The sequence below is a fragment of the Colletotrichum costaricense genome (assembly GCF_030867565.1).
Source record: "Colletotrichum costaricense strain IMI 309622 chromosome Unknown Scaffold_3.1, whole genome shotgun sequence".
In the NCBI taxonomy this organism is placed as follows: domain Eukaryota; kingdom Fungi; phylum Ascomycota; class Sordariomycetes; order Glomerellales; family Glomerellaceae; genus Colletotrichum; species Colletotrichum costaricense.
Window position 1 is genome coordinate 1,738,119 of NW_026848232.1, and position 23,316 is coordinate 1,761,434.

General features: G+C 53.4%; 9 protein-coding genes across 9 annotated transcripts; 3 read left to right on the top strand and 6 right to left on the bottom strand.

The window, feature by feature from the left end:
* Positions 1-81: 81 nt before the first annotated feature.
* CCOS01_03396 (uncharacterized protein) lies at positions 82-1,649 on the bottom strand (the record flags this gene model as incomplete). The annotated part of the gene is made up of 4 exons (XM_060451582.1): positions 82-846; positions 904-1,034; positions 1,106-1,490; positions 1,632-1,649. The coding sequence occupies 4 exons, from the start codon at positions 1,647-1,649 to the stop codon at positions 82-84; spliced, it is 1,299 nt and encodes a 432-aa protein (XP_060317847.1).
* Positions 1,650-2,306: 657 nt separating this feature from the next.
* CCOS01_03397 (uncharacterized protein) lies at positions 2,307-2,807 on the bottom strand (the record flags this gene model as incomplete). Its single annotated transcript, XM_060451583.1, has 1 exon — positions 2,307-2,807. One exon carries the CDS (start codon positions 2,805-2,807, stop codon positions 2,307-2,309), a length of 501 nt encoding a protein of 166 aa, XP_060317848.1.
* Positions 2,808-4,046: 1,239 nt separating this feature from the next.
* On the bottom strand, positions 4,047-4,685 carry CCOS01_03398 (uncharacterized protein; the record flags this gene model as incomplete). Its single annotated transcript, XM_060451584.1, has 1 exon — positions 4,047-4,685. One exon carries the CDS (start codon positions 4,683-4,685, stop codon positions 4,047-4,049), a length of 639 nt encoding a protein of 212 aa, XP_060317849.1.
* A 424-nt stretch (positions 4,686-5,109) lies between these two features.
* CCOS01_03399 (sulfate permease) lies at positions 5,110-7,713 on the bottom strand (the record flags this gene model as incomplete). The annotated part of the gene is made up of 3 exons (XM_060451585.1): positions 5,110-5,694; positions 5,753-7,308; positions 7,440-7,713. 3 exons carry the CDS (start codon positions 7,711-7,713, stop codon positions 5,110-5,112), a joined length of 2,415 nt encoding a protein of 804 aa, XP_060317850.1.
* A 1,319-nt stretch (positions 7,714-9,032) lies between these two features.
* CCOS01_03400 (uncharacterized protein) lies at positions 9,033-9,658 on the top strand (the record flags this gene model as incomplete). Its single annotated transcript, XM_060451586.1, has 2 exons — positions 9,033-9,106; positions 9,283-9,658. Coding segments are annotated over 2 exons (450 nt in total), but the record flags the coding sequence as incomplete, so codon positions are not given.
* A 2,608-nt stretch (positions 9,659-12,266) lies between these two features.
* Positions 12,267-15,330, top strand: CCOS01_03401 (uncharacterized protein; the record flags this gene model as incomplete). The annotated part of the gene is made up of 2 exons (XM_060451587.1): positions 12,267-13,838; positions 13,894-15,330. 2 exons carry the CDS (start codon positions 12,267-12,269, stop codon positions 15,328-15,330), a joined length of 3,009 nt encoding a protein of 1,002 aa, XP_060317852.1.
* A 1,362-nt stretch (positions 15,331-16,692) lies between these two features.
* Positions 16,693-19,341, top strand: CCOS01_03402 (glycosyl hydrolase family 92; the record flags this gene model as incomplete). The annotated part of the gene is made up of 2 exons (XM_060451588.1): positions 16,693-18,590; positions 18,648-19,341. 2 exons carry the CDS (start codon positions 16,693-16,695, stop codon positions 19,339-19,341), a joined length of 2,592 nt encoding a protein of 863 aa, XP_060317853.1.
* Positions 19,342-19,603: 262 nt separating this feature from the next.
* Positions 19,604-20,217, bottom strand: CCOS01_03403 (uncharacterized protein; the record flags this gene model as incomplete). Its single annotated transcript, XM_060451589.1, has 5 exons — positions 19,604-19,724; positions 19,781-19,806; positions 19,865-19,974; positions 20,033-20,058; positions 20,132-20,217. The coding sequence occupies 5 exons, from the start codon at positions 20,215-20,217 to the stop codon at positions 19,604-19,606; spliced, it is 369 nt and encodes a 122-aa protein (XP_060317854.1).
* A 588-nt stretch (positions 20,218-20,805) lies between these two features.
* On the bottom strand, positions 20,806-22,834 carry CCOS01_03404 (sulfatase; the record flags this gene model as incomplete). The annotated part of the gene is made up of 4 exons (XM_060451590.1): positions 20,806-21,165; positions 21,243-22,211; positions 22,265-22,422; positions 22,498-22,834. The coding sequence occupies 4 exons, from the start codon at positions 22,832-22,834 to the stop codon at positions 20,806-20,808; spliced, it is 1,824 nt and encodes a 607-aa protein (XP_060317855.1).
* Between the last annotated feature and the right edge of the window lie 482 nt (positions 22,835-23,316).

The following is a 23,316-nucleotide window of genomic DNA, read 5'->3' on the forward strand; positions in this document are numbered from 1 at the left end:
CCAGCAGGACCAAGCGGGCGCCGTCCGTCTCTTGCATCGCAGCTGCAAGTTGAAGTATTCTTTAATTCAGTTCAGATGTAGTCAGAGAATGATGCTCGCTTCTCTAAACTTCTCAAACGCCTCCAGCCAGCCCTGAACGGGATTTCTCTCTTCGGTGAATCCCACAGACCTCAACCTCTGCAAGCTAAGCTGTCGATCGAAAGACAACCAGTACCCAACGCTGTCAAGCTGGACACTTCCACCCCCAACGCCAGCAGTGACAGCTCTACCACAGCCCTGTTCTTCGAATATCTGCCTATGTTTCTTGACATACTCCCCAGGCTTCTCTGCATTGTCGTTTTCCCTCGGTCCAACACCAACCAGTCCGAACCAATCAGCGATCGATGGCCATAGGTCACTAAACTTGGTAGGCTGCTCTCTGTCGGCCATGTTGATGACCTTTGTACCGCACTTGTCCCCATGAAGTGAGGCGTGTATGGCGATGCGACCAAGAATCCGAGAAGAGACGGGAGTACAAAGGCTGTTGTACCCCGCCTGGTTTCCAGGGAATGAAACTTCAACATTGGACTTGGAGTTCTTGCTCACTCCGTGATTATAGGCGTAGAGGGATAGGTACTGCGCCCAGTGGAGTGCCAACGAGAAACCGGATCCATTCGGGGAGAATCCAACTACCGCGTCTGGGCATACTTCTGACCAGGTCCACGGCTTGCCATCGCTCGCCTTCGCGAGAATTTGACGCCACCAGGGGTACGCGACGGTCTTTGCGTAGTCTTCAGGGAGGTTGTCTGCCATTGATTCCTCCAAGGGGGGCTTGAAGGTACCGCCAGGTGTGTAAATCCCGTAGCCCTGAGTGATGTTTGTCAGCTTTATATCATGGTATGATGGGAGATGAGGAAAACTTACTCTGGTTCCGCCAGAGTAGACAAATGCCTTGAGGTTTGGCGACAACGTGGTCACCGCATCGACCACCGTCTGCATCATACTACAGTTGGTCTTGCACTCGGCAACATCATCCCCATCGCCCTGATTGAAGACTGTGATAATGGCCAGAATATTAGCTACATCCTCCAGTGAATTAAATTGTCAGACGGGATAAAATTCTCACCGAAATAGAATACATGGGTGACGCCCTCGATCCCATCAACTTTGCCTTTGAGCTGCGAAGTCAGGTCTTCCAGCGTCCCAGTAAGGTTGACATCAGAAGCGATTTGCAATCTGGGCCTGGTGGGCGACGCTGGTGGCCAGAAAGAGTCGGATTCTAACAGCGGTCTATTCATCACAGCCGTGACATTCTCGAAGGAGCCTTCTGAGGGGTAGTTAGAGAGCAGCTGCTCGACAGTCGCCCAGCCGAGCAGGCCAGAGGCGCCAAAGACGATAGCGTGAGTTGATTCTGACATTTTCCAAATATCGTGGGCGTCAGCTGTATGGAGAGTTGGAAGAGGAATGAAAGACGACGTCCAAGGTAGAACAAGGAAGAGCTTCGATATATACTGTTTTGTGCGGTACTTAGCAGAGGCATCAAAGTCCTTGGACTGACAGGAGCGATCGATGCACGTGCATGCCTAGATCGTTCAGGGTCCAAGCCGATCTACTAGTCCGCTAGCAACCAATGAGAGTCGCACATTACACACTGAGCCATGATGATTCATAGTGAGTTTTCAGAGTAACTAGAATATAGTTGTATCTAGTGTGTAAGCCGCCGGGTCTTGAAGGATCCGTTTTATAGAATTTGTGCAATCCGTGGGATCGGGGAGCACGGCAACATTTCAATCTTCATCATAACGATCGAGGCGGAACTCTGTCCAGATACCTTCATCCAGCTCGCCAATCATGGAAGGGCCAGACTGCTCGATCCGCCTGCCCACTGATTTTCGATACGAGACGATTCTCTCCTCATCAATATCTCCGCAGGCAAAATTGAAAAAGAAAAAAAGATTGGAAGTATCGACTCCGGAAATTGCCGAGTTTCGAGATGAGATCAAATAGCTAGGCGATCAGATCACCGAAATGAAGTCTGATCTTCTCTTGGGTCGATACAGTGGCCAAGGTAAGTAAATGACTTTAATTGGGTATCGTAATGGCATTCATGTTCAACACCGTGCTAAGCATATCTCTCAAGTCCCATTCCGACTTAGAGCAAATCCGCATTTCAAAGCTGGGTTCAGGTGGGATGCATTAGGTCTGTAGAATCCGGGTGATTTGAACATCGGTCCTCTCCCCCACTCTCTCCCTCTCCTTGCCTCGCCTCCCATCTTTCCCATCAACTCCTCCTCAACCCCCCCTGCACCATATCGAGACGGCTTCTCTCACGGCATGGCCACCCAAATTCCACTCATGAAGAACAACGCACCGGCACAGACAAAGATGATGTGCGTAGAGGTATCAAGCGGCTCAGCAGGCGGGATGTTTGAAAACTGCAACACGGTGCGGATCGAGAAGTTGTTCGCCGCCTCCTGGATCGCCAGCGCCGTCAGGTTTCCGCAGGCCTCGTTCAGCGCGCGGTCCATGATGACGGTCGGCAGCTTGAGGATGGCGGTGTCGAGGACCTCGGCGTTGAACTGGTTCCCGTTGGGCGAGGCCTCGAAAAAGGTGGCGCGGTAGGTGCTGTTCGCGCCGACGGTGGAGAGGTTGGCGATGCGGGAGTACTCGCCGCATGACATGATGGTTGACTGGGCGGGTGTCGTGGGGTTTGTCTGGCGGACGACGACGGCGGGGCCCGGGGCCGGGACCTCGATTGCTTTACCGAAGGCGGCGGTGCTCATAAGAGAGACCGCCAGGAAGAGGTTGGTGAAGATTGAGTGCTGCATCTTGACTTTCGGTGGCACTTGTCCGCTTTGATGTCGAGCTTGAGCGAAAGGTGAGATGGAGGAATAGATGGTATTGTATTATGAAAGGTAGACAAGGGTGGTGTCGAGAGAACTTCAAGTTTAACTGAAAGGACCGCGACAGAAACCAGCCGATAAAGTTCAATGACAACCCAAAGTTTAAAAGTGGCCGGCCACTGAGAAGTGAAGGAATACAACCCCAAAAGGAAAGAAGAGAGGAAAAAAGAAGGATGACTCGTTCAAAAATGAGGGAAGAGTGGCAGCAGACAACTAAAAAGAGAGGGATCAAGGAAGTCTGTGTCGTTATATGTGCCATAATTGACATGGAGGGGAGCAGTGGGAGGGGGGACACACTCGGTAGGAGGGTGTTCTTGTCAGTGCAAGGGGCTGGAGCGTCTGAGACGAGATGACACATTTGGGATCTCAGATCAGACGGTCTGGTGTCTTGGGTGAAAGCCACGCCAGAGACTTGGGACGCCGCGGCTAGCTTATCTCTTCGTATATGATTGTGCACGTTCGAAGCCGTTGGATCCTTTGGCAGAATCGTTTTCTGTTCTGTCGAACTTGAGTTCGAGAACAGAGAGTTTCCATAGTCTCCAGTCTGCAATACGACCATCGAGAGAATAAGCTCAGCAAACGGGGCCAAACTGAGAGTCCATGATCGCCAAGCAGGGTGTCTCACAATTCTCCTCCCCCAAGCACAGACCAATCAACCACAACAAAAGATTGTGGACGATGTGGTCCGGCTGTGGCCCCCTCCTGTTTGATCCTCCCTCTGGCACGACGGTCCATGTTTTTGGTCGCCACCAGCATAACGAGCCCGAGGCATCGAGCCAGTCGGACGTGAATTGGCCCTGATGAGCCGAGAAACCGAACACCGTCGTGTTACCAGGTATTTGCCTGGTCTAACGTCCGGCGTCATAAGACCCAGAACGACATTAATTGGAACTTGGCTTTGGCAGGTTTACTGGGGTGGCTAGGGCCACAGCTAATCGGGGGCTGCCTCACTGAAGGAAAACTCTCGTATGGTCGTCAAGTGTCATTATCATTATTCGTCAACGGCTAATGCCATCCTGTCATTGCCGGCGTCTATGTGCCGCAACTCCCGTAAGCCTCCCGAGCCCTTGAACCGGGGGGTGGAATCTCGCTTCAAGTCCCAGACCCTTAACGCCTATCAAGCAAAGCCTTCAATGTTCCCTCCATGCCGCATCCCGTGCGAGTCTAGTCATCGTCGAGTATCGCAGACACAACCGCCCTCCTGGCCTTCTTGCCCTTCCCCTGAACGGGCTTCTGCATCTTGCCGCCCAAGCCACCCAAACTCAACGGCTTCGGCTCAACGGGTATGACACCGCACTTGATGCTCATACTCGCAAAGAAGCCGCCCACGGGCCGTAGTTCGTCCTGAAAAACAGCAACGTTGGAAAACGCGCTGCACCGCTCCCCGCGAAACAGCTTGGCCTCGCATCCGTCCGCCTTGTTTCCCATAAAGATGCCGCACTGCGCGGTGCCCGGTAGGTTGTAGCACTGCCCGTCCTTGGTCGTGAATGTCGGCTCCGTCGACGCGTTCTGCGGGAGCTCCATATCGACAAAGGACGCGCCGCGGCAGTTCTTGACGCCCGGCGAGCTGGGGAACAGCCGGACTGTGATCGGAACGGGCGGCTTTTGTTCTTGTGGTGGAGGGACAGTGGTGTTTGGCTGAGTAATGTCGACTTGGTCGGCTGTCGCGATGGGTTTCGGCGGTGCTGGTGGGGTGGGTGGGGGGTCATCGCGGTCGACTACTTGAGGCATCGCGAGGACTGTTGAGGCGAGCCATGCCGCCACGAGGGCGGCTCGTACAATGGGATTTGATGATATTCGCATGATTCTTGATGTAATACAATTGAAGAAGGATCTTTGAAGTTGTAGAGATTAGAGATTAATCTTGCGCTCGGGAATCTGTCCCATCAAAAGTTGGCGCACGCTGATGAGACGACGGCAAAGGCAGAATGCCAAGATGCATCAGCGGCGTTTCAGACCACCTCCCTACGCCAATCTGCACGGATACAATGCTGAAACACAGCTTTGAAGGCTTCAGAAGTCTCACAGATCTCAATTCAGAACATTATTTGATAGGGATAATGGGAAAAGATTGAATTAGAAGGTGTAACTAGGGCCTCTCCCCAATCCCTAGAGCGGTATATGCAACAACACAACTTGGTATCTGGATCTATAATCTTTGAACAACAATTACTACACCTCATCAAGCACCATAACAAATGTGCACGTCATGGCCGCTTGATCAACTCTAACCGCTCTTAAGGACCGACTCAGCCGACGATCTCTGCCCATCACTCTTGCTCTCCGCATTCAGAATCGCACTCTCCACAGCCGCAGCAACATCAATGTGGAAGAATGGCCGATTCATACCCTGCACAGCAGCAAGCTTGCCATCACCACGTCCCACAACCCTCGCAGCACCATCGTGACCCTTGCTCGTGGGAGAGATGACGTCCTCTTCCTCTTCGTCGCGGCTGCGCTGCGAGGTGACCCGGGGCTCGTGACCTGATCCAGAGTCCACGGGTGCGAAGCTGTAGATGGGCTTCCACCGTCCAAAGTTGCCCTCATCCTTGACGGAGGGGAATCCGAAGCCGGCGGCAGCGAGGGCGCGGCGGGTCCAGCGGTTGTTGACGTTGGCAAAGTGCCATTCGACGACCTCGGGCTCGGCGTAGTGGTCTAGAGCGTTGCGGACATCGATGAGGCCTTGAATTGAGGTCACGTCGATGTTGTTAACAGCAGAGCAGTCTAGGATGATTGCGCGGACAATAGGGCGGGTGTCGTCGAGATCGATCTTGGCGCCACGGCGCGGACCGGGGTCGTTCCAGGGACGGTCCTATTGGGCGGTTGTTAGATGAATGGTCAAGCGGGGTACAGAAGGTAGGTGAACTTACGCCGAGCTTCTCGTAGCGATCGAGAATTGTCCGTCTTGCGTGCTTCTGTACATAGGCGACCAGGGCATCCATGTAGTGAGCCTGGTTGGTGTAGTTGAAGCCCTCGCCGAACCGGTAAACAAAGACACCGGGGTACGGGGTCTGAACGTCGATGTTGGGGTTCGAGCCGTCATCCTTCTCGAGAGGGATGTAGCTCTCACGGGCAGGAACATCGATAGCCTCGCCCCTCTCGTTGAAGGGAACGCCCTTGCCGGCGGTGTCTTTCGTGGCACGGTAGACCTTGACGCGTCCGAGGAAGTGACCCTTGGCCTTCGCGAGACGCACCAGCAGGAGGGCGGCAGATGCGCACATGGTCAGATAGATGCCGTTCTCAATGTTGGTGAAGATGGTGAGGAGAACGCCAGCGAAGAAGATGAAGACCTCAAGGGGCGACACCTCCCAGAACTGGTACACCACCTTAGGCGGCGTGATGAGGTCACCGACGGCGTGGATAATGAGACCGGCGAGGGTGGCCATGGGGATATAGAAGAAGACGGAGGTCAGGGCGTACAGGGCCAGGAGAACGATGACGGCAGTGAAGATACCAGCAAGGGGCGTGCGAACACCGGCCTTGGACTTGATGGCGGTACGGGAGAAGGATCCAGTGGCCGGGTAGGCGCCGAGGAAGGGTCCGAAGAGGTTCGTGAAGCCGACGGCGACGAGCTCCTGCGAGGGGTTGATGACGTAGTTGTTGACTCTTCCGAAGGACTTGGAAATGGCAATGTGCTCGATGATGAGGACGATGATGGTGACTGGCAAATCAGGGGCCACGGCACCAAGGAGCTCCGTGTCAATCTTAGGAGCGCCGGTGTGCTGGAAACCACTGGGGACCTTGCCCAAAATCTTGAACTTGGCCTTCTTGGCGTCCCAGTTGACGTGACGGTTGACGAGCCAGCTGATGAGGACGTATAGGAGAATGACAAACGCCATGCGGAGTGTCGACATGAAGAACCAGAACTTCTTGCGGTGGGGCTGCTTGTTCGACATGAAGTTGCAGAACGAGCGGATAGAGTACAGCAAGAACAAGGCCGTGAGACCCATCGCGGCGTCGAGTCTGGCGGTAGGCAGCGCCTTCAGGAAATCGATAATAACCTCGTACGTCGGGTTACGAGTGTTGACGCCCTGCAGACCGAGGAGGGCGGGAACTTGACCCGCGGCGATGCTAATGGCGGCACCGGTCATGAAGGAAGTGATGGCCACGAGCGGGATGAACTCGACGATCCATCCCAGACGGACGAGACCGATGAACAACAGGACGGCTCCGGAGATGACGGCCAGGGCTTGAGCGATTTGAGGGCCGTCGTATTGCGGGTGGGAGTCCTTGACGCGGAGCACGATGTTACCGACGAGTTGGGACATAACGGCGACGGTTCCGATTGTGATGTCCTTTGAGGTCGCAAAGGCCCAGTAGAGAATGAAACCGACGAAGGAGGTGTAGAGACCGTATTCGGGGGTCAATTGCGCGAGGAGGGCGTAGGCCATGCCTTGGGGGATGACGACGAAACCGACAGTGACACCTTTAGATGATATAGTTAGCTATCAAGGTATTCCGAGGTATTGGAATGAGATGGCAGATAAAATGGCATCACAAGGGCTCATTCAATGTGATATTTGAGCAAGCACCAGTGGCATCACATGAAAAACATACCAGCAATGATGTCTCCCAGAAGCCAGGTAGCATTGTAGTGGAAGATCCACGACCAAAAGGGGAACAGGCTCTTGATGTAGTTCACAGCGCCGTGAACCGTGGGCCGGTGCTCGTACAGGAACTCGGCGACGGTAGGTTCCCTCTCCTCATACTGCTCGACGGAGCGGAACGAGGCGGCGGCGGATTGGACGGCCTCGGTAGGCTCGTTGCGGTACCGGGCATCGACGTCGATACCAAGGCCCTTGGCCAAAGTTCTTCCGACCTTGCTCGACATGGCGAAAGGCGCGTCCGGAAGTGACGGTCTGCCGTGTGTAATGTTCCCAAGAGATTGATCCGAAGTAGTTGTCCCAAGGTATAGGAAACACTTGGCAAAGGGAAGACAGGTCTTGGTGACGAAGAATTCAATGAGGTAGGAAACACCAAATCTCAAAAGAGGAGGCGGACGAGTCAACTAATAAGGTTTCTGACCTGGACCGGGAGACGGGACGACACGAACGAGGCATATTGGTAAGGGCACGTCCGGGACCGGGGAACCTTATATGCTGCGGAACACAAGTCACCCCCAAGAAACCTCAAAAAACTGACAAGAACCCACGATGATGCTATCCCCCTCTTGGAAGCAAAGCTTGGCCGCGTCGCCAAGAAGCGTGGCTTCGGATCGTCCAGGCCTCGCCAAGGTGCCCTTCGATTGGAGCCCTGCGAATGTTGCACTCCCACATGCCGCCAAGGGTAGGGGTGTGGGAGTTGAAAGCCATTTTCTGACGACATAATCATTCTCTATGGCGTCGCATGGGATGTAGACACCCTCTCATTTTGATTTCCTCCATCTTGATGAATTTGAGAAATCGCAGAAAGTCTCTAGAAGGCATCCAGTCCTCTGGAACAGCCCATATGTTTTGGAGTAGCATCGCTATTTTGATATGTGGTGGCCCAGGCCGCACTGGGGGGAAACGGGCGGGGTGGGCCACCAGTTTCTCCCCGTATGCATATTAGACCGAGCTAAGAAAGGGTCCTCTTCTTTCGTGGGAAGAGCATGTCTGGCTGACTGTTTTCCTGTAGGTACTTCCGCGTGTTGGAAATACGTACATGCACTCCAGGCCGGGGTGTGGAATGCTAGCCTTCGGTGCGACCACTCTCTCGGACGACTGTCTTGCCTGACCAAAGCTAATTAGTCCAACCCAATTCGATGGCTTCTCCCTCGCCCGTGCCCGGCCGCCGGGGATGCTGACTCTCTCGGTTGGACGCGTGGGGGCGACGACGAGCAGGAGGAGGAGAGCTGTCAGAAAAGCAAAGTTCCGCCGTCCCCAAGTCACTGCGCGGCCGGGATGGCCTTAATTCGGCATGTGCCATATGCAGCTGGGCTACTGCGCGGCTAACATGCGCAGACACACGCACACACGGCAGATCACAACTGGGATATTAGTACCAACATCTTGAATGGATGGACGATATCTTCGCCTCCCAGACCACTCAAAAGCTGAGATCGGCTCTCCGTGTGATCATGCCGTCCTCTTCAGCCTTTTGCACATCGATCAGGGATCGACCGGTGAAGGACACGGCAGGTGGCACTGGGGCTGATCAGTAGAGGGTTGACTACTGGCGTTCCAGACCACTGGTGAGGGTATCGAGCGCGCGGCATGTTTGAGACGTTGGAAAGGCCGGACAAGGCGGGCGGTAGTGAAGAGTAGTGCCAAAGCTATTAAGAGACTGCGGCCGAGAAGAGAGAGAAAAAGGGAACTAAATTGGCCTTTCTCCGCGGTATGCGGCGGGTAACATAAGTTCATATTCAGTGGCTTGCTCGAATATATGCAGGCTTGCACTGGACAGGCGTTCCTGCTCATGCCTTTTCTCTCTTTTCAATTTTCCCAGCATACCGGGTCGATGCTCCTCTCATTAAGCTTAAAAGCCAGACGGGTTTGTCGGTTACTGCTGTCAGGTTCGTCCGCGATGCCGTGTCTAGCATAGTCGACGTCGTGTGTGGTCCAGATGTCCTGCCGAACACCCGAGATGGGAAAATCGACATCCCAATGGCACTCTTGGGGGAGCTCTGTCCACCATCACCACCACCATCTCTACCACCCCTTCTCTCACCCCCCGTATGGACGACAAGACGGCTGGACCAACCCCCAGAAGACAACAGGAAGGCTGGTCCCTGCTCCATCTGTTCTCTGGTTGTCTCCCCGGGGCTGAAAGTGAAGGGTGTGATATGGGGGAGGTGAGGATGCATGGGGGTGTGGTGTTGGAGAAAAAAAGAACGGGGCCCGGGAAGCATATTGGACGATGGTGTCGAGCACGCCATTCTTGGCGTAAATGAGACCAGCGTTAAAGGATCCTCCCGATTCCAAAGGGATCGCACCCGCGCCAAACAAACACAAACAGAACTTTGAAGAGTCCCCCGGCTTTCTCTCTCTTCATTATGCAGTACGCGAGTACTCTCGGTGACATTATCTTGATTTGGGGGCAAAGCCAGCTTGGCAAATCTCTCCATGGTCCTGTACCGGAGGTTCGCATTTGGCATGGTCCAACAGTAAGGTTTTCGCAGTAATCAATCTCTTGTCTTTCTCTTGACTCTTCATTCGGTTCATCCCATTGCCTTCCATACACAGGCCCCTGGCCATGTTCCACGAGCCTGCGCCCGCGCCCAGACATCGAAGCTTCACTCAGTGAACGCCTCAATGCTGGTGCCTTGAGCTTGGTGTTGCTTGTTCAGTCTCGGCATCGCGGGAAGGCAACTCAGGCAGCCAGCCAAGAAGCTCAAGGCCGTCGGAAGGAAAATTCTTCACAGGGAAACCCCCAAACCAGATTGAAAGTTGGAACGGCGTCTCTTGGTAAAGTCTTGGATCTCTCCACAAACAGCAACTTGATCACGCGATGTGGGAGGGGTTGTGAGCGAGGATCGGAGGCAAAAAACCGGGGGAATGAAGGCAAAAGCCAGAGCGTGTGCGGTCAATATTCGGCCTTTGACATGTCTTGGAAGCTATCATATTGAGTTCGTCAGACGGCAGAGTTTTCGCTGTTCCAAGTGACTGCCGAAAGTGATATGTCGGCCAAAACTTGCGCTTTGGGAGGGACTATTACTATTACGAGACCGAATCGAGGCAACGAAATGCAACAGCGCGGGATGTAGCGTGATTTTCTGCGTCCCAGCTGAACGGGAGAGACTCATGCTAGACATGCATGCTGCCCGACGAATGTCTCTAGACAAATGCCTGATCGAGAAACAACCTGCTCAATCGTGCCAACAGAAGCGAGCTTTAGACTGTGGTGTCTCTCTCGTCTGCTTCGTTATGTGTGTCTGCATGGATGTCCCTGGCGTACGGCTGAGAGGGTCGATCATATGGCATGTCCTCGACTTGCCTCAATGGCAGATCGTTGGCCAGCGATCTTCGCGGCTGAGAGTCACGACGGCATCATTGCACAGGCTGGGCGCCGTCAATCGTGACGGAAGTGGCCCAGAACACAATCGATCTTCATTATTCCTCATCGCGCTTCCAGCGGCCTTTCCCTTTGGTTACGGGGAGTGACGGATGGATTGGACATCACAGGCGAATCTATGAATGTCGCCATACGCTTGTGTCCGCCGAGCTTCGGGTAATTCTATCCCGGAAATACAATGTTTCTCGCGCCTCACCCTCACATGAGCCATCTCGATCAGGGATGTTCACCGATGAGGCCTGGAGTACGGGAAGCTTGGAGTAAGCTTGGAGTGAAAGTCATGACAGGGGAGCTTTGAACTCTTTCTGTATTACTACCTAGAGGGAAAGATGCACGCTTTATGTTTCTAGCAGACGTAAACTGCATGCATTTCAAGGCCCAATTTCCATTCCACATCCCGCGACACCGTCAAATACCAGAACATAATGATCCTGGAGTCTTTCGAAGCATTCTTCGTGACATTCAGGCAGCTGGCTCGAGATGTTTCTGATCATCCTTTCATCGGATCAGTCAAAGGACTCATTGAATGATGGGAGTATCCGCGGAGGCCTCGATTCGTCCCAACATCACAGCAGTTCGAACGCGACGGAATCGCCGTCACATCCAGCCTTTGTAAGATTGGTCTCACTTAGGGCTCTTGGGTTCTGTTGGAAAGTGCTTCCAGACTGTGCCGCAGCGATGAAACAGAAGAACCAGGACGCGCTACCGGATTGTGCCGAGAACGAAGACCCGCGATGGTATGCACATGCAAACACTGCAGAGGCATGGGACCCTCCTTGGTGGAAATCCCATGGCTCTGGTCCCGTCGGTGCACCGCATCATGTACGGGGGCACTTATGGGACAGAGACGGGCAGAGAGGCCGCTCGCTTGCCAGAGTCTTTGAAGGCTACCCAGCCATTCTTCGCTCACCGTAGGCGGCGTTCAGGCAGGCTCTGAAGGCCTGGCCTCGTGCTCAAATATGCCAAGGGACCGCCTCGGTGTTTCCTGAGCACGTCATCGCCAGTCGGGCGAAGTAGGCCGAGTCCGCTCTGTTTTAGAGCGAAGAGTCCCCAAAAAGCGCCAGGGTCTTCGTGATGACAACTTACTATGGTACTTTCAATTTCGGATGATACTCTATAATCCTGTAGTCAGCAATTTCGGAATCACTTTCCGGATGTCTGTTGGATGAGGCCGTCCGTTACCCGCTTCCGCCGGTCTTGGCGGAGCCGCCCCGAGGCCGGACTCCGCCCTTGTACCCGGAGCCTCGGTCTCCGAGGGATCGACCATCCTTCGTACCCCACCTCCCACTTTCCATAGAGTTGTGAACCCCGCGATCCTCATCAGTGCATAGAGCGATCTTTCATGAACGTAGAACAAGGCAGGCACGCCCGTAGCTAACGACATACTCAATCATGTTATTCCAACCCCGACACCTCCGTATCGGCGTTGACGTCGGCGGAACAAACACGGATGGCGTGGTCCTCGATCCCTCGCGGGCCTCTGAGCCCGATAAGGGTATCATCGCGTGGCACAAGTCACCAACAACGACGAACCCTAGCGAAGGCATCAATAACGCTATTGTCACAATGTTCGAATCCACCAAGATCGATCCGAGTGAGATCGCCAGCGTGACCATCGGCACGACACACTTCGTCAACGCTCTCATCGAGAGGGATGCCGCTCGCCTGGCCCCGGTTGCTGTGATCAGGCTAACGAGCCAGTTCTCTAAGCACGATCCGCCCTGTCTGGATTGGCCGGAAGATTTACGCGACCTAATTTTGGGCTACTATGCTCTGTGCAAGGGTGGTCTAGAAGTAGATGGCACTCTGATTGCGGATATAGACACTGAGGAAATCAAAGCGCAATGTGCTGTAATTCGAGAAAGGGGCATTAAGAATGTAGTCGTAAACGGCATCTTCAGCCCCATCGACACCATCGAACGACAAGAAGAACGAGTTGCCGACATCATCCGATCAGAGATTTCTGGCTGTACCGTAACCTGCTCCAAAGACGTGGCCAACCTAGGCTTCCAGGAGCGAGAAAACGCAGCCATTCTCAACGCGACGGTGTTGAACTTTGCTCGCAGGACGATCAAATCATTCCAGGAGCCTATGAGCAGGCTAGGCATCAACTGCCCAGTCTTCATCTCTCAGAATGACGGTACAATCCTTTCAGGCGAGATGGCTGCCAACCTACCCATCCGGACATTCTCCAGCGGCCCGACCAACAGCATGCGAGGAGCTGCCTTCCTGGTGCAGGATCACAAACTTAGCAATCGTGCCGTTATGGTAGTCGATATTGGAGGTACGACTACCGATGTAGGTCTACTGCAGGCCAACGGTTTCCCACGTCAACAAGCCGCCTACAGTGAATTCGCCGGAGTCCGCCTCAACTTCTCCTGCCCAGATGTTAAGAGTATCGGCCTAGGTGGAGGTTCCATAGTCCGGAAAGGCGTCGAGAAGCTTACCGTTGGACCAGACAGTGTTGGCTATAGGATCAAAACAGAGGCTATCGTCTTTGGAGGATGCACTCTAACCGCTACGGACTGTACCGTCCTCGTCAGCTCATCGTCGCCTGCCACCCCCATCGGAGACGCTAGTTTGGTCCAGAGCGCCCTCGATGCCCAAGGCGTAACCCAATTCTCCGCCATCGTCAAGCAAAAGCTCGAAAAGGTGATCGATACGATGAAAACCTCGCCCGAAGACATACCTGTTCTCCTAGTCGGCGGCGGCGCCCTGATTGCGCCTTACGAGCTAAGGGGGGCTAGCGAGGTGCTAAAGCCTGAGTGGGCGGGCGTCGCCAACGCGATCGGCGCAGCCATTGCACGTGTCAGTGCCACCGTTGACACGGTCAAGTCGACAGAGTCCAGATCGATCCAAGAGATCTTGGTTGGAGTGGAGGAAGAGGCTAGGGGAAAGGCCGTTGATGCGGGTGCGGTTCCTTCGTCTGTTCATATCGTGGATGTGGATACGATACCCCTGGCTGTAAGTGCTCCCGGGAGTTTGGGATACGTGGGACCATGTCGGCTGACAGATGTAGTACATTGCCAACAAGTCGCGCTTCATTGTGCGTGCTGCCGGTGACTTCGACTTCTCTCGGACAGATCTTTCATCTTTACTGCAAAGCAGTGAGGATGAAAGTCAGGATGCTGAAGTCTCGACCAACCGAGTCGTAAAGACTACCACATTTCAGACCAAGGAAGAGATCGATGTCTTGACTTACAACCCTCTTGTCAGAGATCGAGTCTGGTACATCAGCGAGACCGACCTAGACTGGATCAGCATCGGATGCTACATCCTCGGCACAGGCGGAGGGGGCTCTCCCTACTCCCAGCAACTCATCCTCCGCGAGAAGCTGCGCAAAGGTGCAGTCGTCAGAGTTGTTAATCCCCACGACATACCCGACGATGCCCTCGTCGGGTGCGGAGGCTATGCGGGGTCCCCGACCGTCGCCATCGAAAAGAAGTCTGCCGACGAAATGCAAGAGGCCCAGGAAGAGATGTACAAGCATTTGGGCACGCCCGCCACGCATATGATCTCCGTCGAGATTGGCGGCGCAAACGGCCTGCAGAGCATGATGATCGGCTCTAGCACGAACATGAACGTCCCGGCAGTCGATGGCGACTGGATGGGCCGGGCATACCCGACAAAGTGGCAGACGACGCCGGTGGTCTTCAACGAACGGAGTCCCATCTGGACGCCAGTGACTATGAGTGACGGGAACGGCAGCATCGTCACGATGTCCCGGGCGTCATCTGATAAGCAGGTTGAGCGGGTCATGCGTGCGGCTCTGGCGGAGATGGGCTCGCAGGTGGCTGTCGCTGACCCACCAGTGACGGGAGCCGAGACCAAGAGGTGGGTGGTGGAACATACCATTTCTCAGTCGTGGCGAATCGGCCGAGCTGTTGCCATGGCGAGAAAGCTCAACTGTGTCGATAATGTTGCGGAGACCATCGTTGAGGAATGTGGCGGTCACGGCTCAGCCAAGGTTCTCTTCAAGGGCAAGATCGTGGGCGTCGAAAGGGTGCTCAGGAAAGGTCACGTCTATGGAGAGCTGGTTATCGAAGGTGCCGATATCTCTTCATCGGAAGAGCCAGGGCAAGAGCCAAAGAAGGAACAGTTCACAGGATTCGTCAAGATCCCATTCAAGAATGAGAACATTGCTGCAATCAAGGCTTCCTCTGCAAAATCCGGGCCACAGGAAGCTGGGACAGAGATGCAGGAAGATGTCTTGGCCATCGTGCCAGATCTTATCGCGGTTATCGACGCGCAAAACGGCGAAGCCATTGGAACCCCAGAGTACAGGTACGGACTTTTGGTCACTGTCTTGGGTATCGCGGCTAGTGATCGCTGGACTGGCTCTACAAGGGGCCTTGAGATCGGGGGGCCTGAGGCTTTTGGATTCTCTCACCTCAAGTATCATCCGCTGGGTAGCTTCGTGAAGCCTCAGAGTGTTATTGATGAGTTTAACGTTTGAGATCCAGGGATGAGATACTCGAATAATACCAGTAAAGTAGCATCAAAAACACTCTCCTTTTCATAGAAGAACACAGGGCTAGTCGCGACCCTCACCTAAGCTCGCAGCTCGCGGTCTCGAGTAAGCTGTAGGCATGGACTGGTATCAGGGATAGCTTTGCTCAATCACCTGGCTGTGACACGAACCTCCCCCAAAGTTTCTGCGGAGCGCTGTGCCCGGATCACATTAGGATCTGCCATCTCGTTCGTTTGGCCTCCGACGGCATAGTCAAACACCAAGGCACTGGTGAAAAAGAGGAACGTTTCAAAAGCACAGAGAGATCGGACAATCTGTCTGCACGGCCTGAGTCGTTTCTGTGGTCGAAAGTGACGCCAAGTTCCCGGAGACTAGGATATGCTCTAGGCCACTGTGGCAAGGCCAGCTCAGCTCCGAAGCACTCTTCCAATGCAAGGAGACCCGTTTGAATGGTATCCTGGATCAGAGAGCAAGGTCGGTGACATTCTCGAAAGCCAATAAGAACGGTCATCATTACGATCAGCATAAGGCAGGCCGACCAAGCGGGCAGACAGGTACTACTATGTAGCAGCAAACTCAGCTGTAGTTCGTCCAATTCGCATGCCTTCTACTCAGAGCTTCTCGAAGCCGAAATGCGACAACTGGCTCCCAAAGAAGGTAACACTCAGCCATCTTGCCGGCAAACAAGCAGGGTGGCGGCCGTCAACCCGCCCCCACGGACCAAAGCATCCTGACTCGGGAGGGAAACAAATAACGAGAAACGCCCATTTTCAGTCTACGAAATGGAAAAAAGGTTCGTTTCCAATGTGAAACGGTTGGATTCGCGAAGAGATAGACCTGCCAATGCCTGCCTTCCGCCCCATTGTTTGAGTTTTTCTTGCAACTGTCGGGTCCAAGCGGGCTTTCGATCAATGCGACGACGGGACCGAGACCACGTTATTCGATTGCCGCGTGCGACCTCAACTTATTGAAGCATCTTTGAAGCTAAGAGATTCAATGCAACCATCAAAATGAAGAGAGAGTTTACACTATCTAGTCCATGACAAGTCCTACTGCGGGGTTGGAATCGCGGTGCACGATGGCCGGTTTTCGCCGTTTACGCCATGATGCCCAATGGCCGCCTCAAGCTGGCATGAGTGGTATGCAGGACGTTCTCAGCAGAGCTCGAAGGAAACTCTACTGAACTTGAGACCAACTTTAGCTTTGACGTTTCGTCACGTGTTGGCCGGAACAGCCATTTACTACTTGTATGATAAGGTACGATGGGGAATTTTCAACGCGGTTGTCGCTGCAGACTTAAGACTCCATTCGTCAAGGTAGCAAACACATCGTCAACCAGGACTCATGATGTGGAGCGAGTTGTGGTCTTTCCATGGCGCCGCGGCGTTGTTTCGCTGGTGGCTTATGCCAGACACCCATCTACCTTCGCTGTCTCACGCAGCCTCACATGCAGCTCACGACGCGGTACAAGCTGCATCGAACTGGGTTTCCGGCTCATCCTCTGCAGACTTGACGAACTCAGCCGCAGTTGAGGCATTGGATGATTTCGATGCCTTGAAGTATGTTGATCCTCTCATCGGCTCGAGGAATGGTGGCAACGTCTTCGTGGGTGCGACACTACCCTATGGCATGGCAAAGGCATCTGCGGATACGAACAGTAGCTCGAATCAAGGCGGCTTCACTCTGGATGGGAACCCGGTCACCGGCTTTTCAACAATGCACGATTCTGGTACCGGCGGACAACCTTCCCTTGGAAACTTTCCTCTATTCGCGTACACAACTTGCCCGAGCGGAGTCATCAACTGGTGCACATTTCCGAAGAAGTCAAGAGCGAAATACGGCTACTTCAACGAAAAAGACGTAATCGCAAAGCCAGGACTCTTCAATATCACCCTTAAAACCGGTATCAGGGTAGAAATGACGACGACTGAGCGAGCATCTCTTATAAGATTCAACTTCCCTCAAGCAGGACAGCCTCTTATTCTCCAAGACCTCTCAGATCTCGGCGACACGAGGCAAGACAACGCAACTATCAATGTGGACGCGAAATCCGGACGCATCACAGGCAACGCGCGTTTCCAACCGAGTTTTGGTAGCGGCACCTTTGTCCTTCACTTTTGCACCGACTTTAATGGCGCTGAGATTCTTGACACGGGTATCTTTGCAGACAGTCGCGCGAGCACAGAAGTCAAGAACATGACTATCTCGCGGTCAATCAACGGGTACCCCTTACCCGGCGGCGCTTTTGTGCGATTCAAGTCTGCGGATCAGCCTATCACCGCGCGTGTTGCGACAAGCTTCATCAGTGAGCAGCGGGCGTGCGAACATGCTGAGGGTGAAATTTCGGATTACAACTTTGAGCGGGTGTCGGGTGAAGCAACAGCAATATGGCGTCGCAAGCTCAGTCCCATCAAGATCAACACTGATCGCGTGAACGAGTCATTTGCGAGGAACTTCTATAGCGGCATCTATCGGACCATGGTCAATCCGCAAAACTACACCGGCGAGAATCCCTTATGGAAAAGCGATGAGCCTTACTGGGACTCATTTTACTGTCTGTGGGATTCGTTCCGCTCCCAGATCCCATTTCTGGTGATCATCGATCCAACTTCGGTCGCGCAAATGATCCGGTCTCTCATCGACACATATGTTCACCTCGGCTGGCTTCCGGACTGCCGTATGAGCTTGTGCAAGGGCCTCACTCAAGGAGGATCCAACGCGGACAACGTTCTAGCAGACGCCTATTTGAAGAACATCACTGAAGGCATTGACTGGGAACTGGGCTATGAAGCAGTGAAGAAGGATGCAGATGAAGAACCGTTTGACTGGAGCGTCAACGGCCGCGGCGGCATGGATAGCTGGAAGAAATTGGGTTACATCCCTGTGCAAGATTTCGACGTCAAGGGATTCGGAACACTGACGAGGAGCGTCTCACGAACACTCGAGTACAGTTATAACGACTTCTGCATCGCCTCCATGGCTGACCGGATGGGACATGGGGACGATCGGGAGAAGTATCTTTCCTCGAGTAGCAACTGGCGCAATCTGTACAAGCAGGACCAGAAATCAGCTTTCTTCAACGGTACCGACACAGGGTTCAGAGGATTCTTCGAGCCCAAGTTCCTTAACCAGACTTGGGCATACCAGAATCCGCTCAACTGCAGTAATCTAGACGGTCAAAGCTCCTGTTCCCTACAGAACAACGGCCCAGAAACATTTGAGAGTAGTCTTTGGGAATATGGCTTGTAAGTTGACATGGAATGCGATTGGCAATGGGAACCTCTAGTAACTAACCTCGATAGCTTTGTTCCTCACGACCAAGGAACGCTCATCAACACTCTCGGAGGTCCGGACGCCTTTGTTCGGAGGCTCAACTTCTTGCATGACCAGAACATCACCTACATTGGCAACGAGCCAGCCTTCCTCACAGTCTTCCAGTACCATTACGCCGGTCGTCCAGCTCTCTCAGCAAGACGAGCCCACTTCTACATCCCTTCATTCTTTTCACCGGACCCAGCCGGGCTTCCCGGTAACGATGATAGCGGGGCCATGGGATCATTCCTGGCCTTCTCCATGATGGGTCTCTTCCCAAACCCCGGGCAAGATGTGTATCTGATCATTCCGCCCTTCTTTGAGAGCCTCGAAATCACGCACCCGCAAACAGGCAGGACGGCCAAGGTCCGCAACATCAATTTTGATCCGACCTACCGCAACATCTACATCCAAAAGGCGACTTTGAATGGTCAGCCTTACAGAAAAAGCTGGGTTGATCACAAGTTCTTCACTGAGGGTCAGGAACTGGTGCTTACTCTTGGCCGGCGGGAGAGTGACTGGGGAACGAGAGTCCAGGATCTCCCGCCAAGTCTGGGTCCGTATCAGGGATTCAACCGCACCTTCCCTTCCAATCGCACCGATACGAGAATTGTAGATACTGGGATCATAGATACGACGTATAAGAGCGAGTTTGGGCATACAGGGGCGGACTTGAACGTTTAGAGAGGCGGACGAGTAATTGACACAGGCGATCACTATAGACTTTTTGCTTCATTCGGGCAGTTGGAATACCTTTTCTCTCATCGTTTGACAGATTCTGGATGGAAGCGAAATGCCATCTAGTTTTTTCTGAATTCAATATCAAACACAGATATCAACAATCTGCCTATCTTCGGTCACTTTTACCCAGCCTCATCCGCCAAAGTGCGCCCCCTCTCGCCTCAAATGCCACATTCCGTAACTTCAAAATCGGTTGCATCATCCGCTACGCCCAGTTGATTGCCTTCTGTCCGTACACTTCCCTCTTCTCCGTTGGGATGTCATCAAACAACGACGCCTTAATGAGAGCTTTGCCCGGAATCGCCTTTGTTGTGGTCTTGACAGGACTGCCAGATACGTCAGTACAGGATGGACAGGTCACCTAAGTCGTTGATAGCTTTACCTTCCACACTTTCCGCAAAAACATCGCTGGAAACGTAATGTCAGAGACGGTTTCTACCTTATGAGAGGAAGAGTTTCAACTTACCTGAATGGTGTTTCCAGAATCAGTGTTTGAGTCCTGGTATTCTTTGAGCGTGTTTTGGCTATCATCGATCTCCCATTCACCATCGTCGACAAATAGGTTCATGGAGAAGGCTACATGTTTCCATTGCAGTCAGTTTAGAAAATATAAAGATGTCGAATTCCAACGTACGGCCACCAGCTCGTTTGCAGTTTGAACTGAAATTTTCTATCGTGTCAACTTGTGTCCCCCGATTGGCAGCTGTGGAGGCAATGCGAATGGTGGAGTTACCAATGACAGATGACGATGTTATCCGGCTTCTTGTTGACTGTGACCTTCACCGAGCCACAGTTACAATGACCTTGATACGGCGCCATAGCGATTTATTTGGGAATGGACTTCGCGTTTAGTAGAGGTGAACGTTGGATGCGCACGGAATTAAGGCGTGGGAAAGTCGTCGTCAAAACTGAGATGTTTTCCGTAGAGTGTCCCACCCAAGCTACAAGCACCTTTTTCCATCAGATGATGACGAATCGAGTAGACTTACGTCAGGATCACTTGCTTTAAGATGTCAAGCGTTTCCCGAAGTCTAAGCTGGTCGGAGTTGGGGGAATGTTGGTTTTCCTAGTTTCGGAAAGCAAGGGAGCTTAAATTCCTAGTTCCGAAGCGGATCTCAATGTGGGGGAAGAGGGGTCATGATGTCGCACGGCGGGCCCTTGATCGAGCAGTTAGCCGCGTGCCGTTGCCTCCGTCACGTTGCGATTGTTCGAGATCACGCACGGTCACGCTGCTGGACATGTTACACTTGCAGACCTTGGCTGAGGGAATTTTCACCGCCTTTTGATGCTGTAGAACCCCACTACTCTCGTACGAAGGGCAGATAATCGGCAAGTGGTAGGTAGTCCATTCAGCTTTCATTATCCGGCGATGCCTCAGAACAGCTTCCTACATACAGCCAAGGGTGCTCAGGTCCAGTCGCTCCACTTGGAACCCTTCCAGTACACAGCTCCATCATGCTCAAACTGCGGCCCTTCGGCCTCGACAATGTGACCCAGCTCGCAGTGATCAAACTGCACACGCGTCTGCTGGGTGTAGAACTCGTCAAAGCGCGGTGCGAGGGCTTCGAGTAGACTGCCGACGTTTCCTGTAGGGTGTAATGCCTTCCATGGCTGCGAGCATGTCGTGCCCTTGCAAGACTTGAGAACGAAGAGTAGGGAGTCGAGTCTGGGTAGGACCTTCTTGAGAGGGTAGCCGAGAATGGTCGCGCCTGCAGCAAGGGCGGCCTCGTCGGCGTGCAAGAGGTTGCGAAGCTGGCCGGGGTCCGTCTAGATTGGGCAAATTATCAGCACATACGCTCTACTTCTACATGCAGGATGTCAACCACGGATTTAAGCAAACTTACAGTCATATCATACAGCTCGTGCTCGTTAGTGCACCAAACAGAGTAGTAGAGGTTGTAGCCCTCCCCAACAACCCTCAGCGACTTGTACGTGTTGTTGAAGATGCGCTTCGTGTCATCGCCATTGAAGCCGAACTTGCTCTCAGTGATTGCCCAGCCCCAGTACTCAACATTAACGTGCTCGCGAGTCAAGGGGGACTCCGTCAGGTCCTTTGTCGAGAGCGGGATCGGGGCTCCATCAAAGTCGGCTCTCAACGGGGCACCCGCGAGCGACAGGATGGTGGGAACGAGGTCAACGTGGGCCGTTACGGCTTCAGTCACGCCTCCCTTGGGAACACCAGGTCCACGAACGATCAGTGGAATATTGATATCTTCCTCGTATCCACACTCCTTGCCGGGCTGCAGCCGGTGCTGGCTAATGTGGTAGCCGTTGTCCGTCGTGTAGAAGATGTAGGTGTTGTCCAGGATGCCATGCCTTTCCAATCTCTCCACGAGACCATCAACAAGCTCATCGACTGCTTGTAGGGCACGTAGACGTCCTTGATAGTGCTTATCGTTGTATGCCACGTTCTCATCCGTGAGCTTGGGCTGGCGACGAACCCAGTCGGCGCCCGAAGGCTTGTCAGGGTTAAAGTTTTCTGTTCTCGGAACCTTGGCATCCTCAAAGAGGTGCTCATGCCTCTTAGCAGCTAACGGGATGCTGACCCTGAACTTGTCATCAGAGACGGGCACATCGTCGTCTGGGCCCTCGACTGGGAGAAGGATACTGGAGTTGACATTGCTGTGAGGTGCGATGGGAGCAATGCCAAGGAAGAAGGGCTTGCCGGCATCTACAGCTTCATCCAGGAACCCGTAGGCCTTCTCGGCCACTAGATCCGTCGAGTACTCGCCGAGATGGTTGACCGGCTTCTCATGGTCACGCTGGAAGGTGGCGTTGTAGTAGTCATAGGTGTTAGGGTCCAGGAGGAAATCCTGAAACAAAGTCAGCAGGGGAGATTGGTTGACTAGTAAAGCAGGACACTCACAGAGGAGTTCCAGCCCTTCAAGTGCGGGCTGTCATAGTTCCAAACAGTATGGGCATTGAACATTTTACCCGTGTAATAGGTGCTGTATCCGGCCTTTTGTAGCCAAATGGGGAGATAGTTCTCATTGTGGCCATTTTTCACAAAAATGGGGAAACCACCTGCAAAACCAATTAGTGTATGCTCATAAGCCCCGTCTTCTGTCAGTCAGATAACTGGACGAGTGAATCTCTTACCGTATGGTGGGTTGAGGTCGGTGACGTTGGTGTTATGAGCCAATTTGCCAGTCCATAAACTCGCACGCGACGGGCAGCAAACTGCCGTCGTGCAGAAATGTTTCTTGTACAATGTCCCTTCTTCAATAAGCCGTTTCTGAATCAGCGGGATGTACTCTAAAGAGTTCATGTGCAGGTCCTGATCATCGGTCAAGACGAAGACAATGTTTGGCCGTGAAGACGGCGATATGGCATCCCGGGCGGGGCCGACGAGAGGCGTCTGAGCATCGCCTTGTGCCGCAACACTGCAGCTGAGGAACAAAGCCGCCGAAGCCAGCGTTGACGTCGTGAGCTGCATTGCGATTTAATTCGATTGAGGCTTGTCGCTCAATTGACCATTCCATTGGAAATGGGAAGCAAATGTCATCGTGCAGCCTCCAAGGACAAGACTTTAAAAGTTTGGCTCTTAGATAAGCCGCATGCCCGTCTTCCGGCGTTGCAAACCAGGCTCGCCGGATGGGCGAAGAGTCCTCCGTGCGCGAGTTCCGATGACGTGCTCCGTCCCCAGCATCGCAACAGACGGGTTATCCACACCCTTCACCGAAAGCGGAGAAACATGATCACAGTCACAACGACGCTGTCGAAATGAACGTTGCTCGTAATGTCGACAGGATAATTGCGGCCGAGGAAAGAATCGCGTGCTGAATTTCGCATTACCGACGAAGACAAGTAAGCACCTAGTCGTAGATAGCGTCTCCACTGAGGGTAAGGTACAAGTTCGATGCTTCTAGTTATGTCAAAACGACTCTAGTGATTGATTTTGATCCGTGATATTCCTAA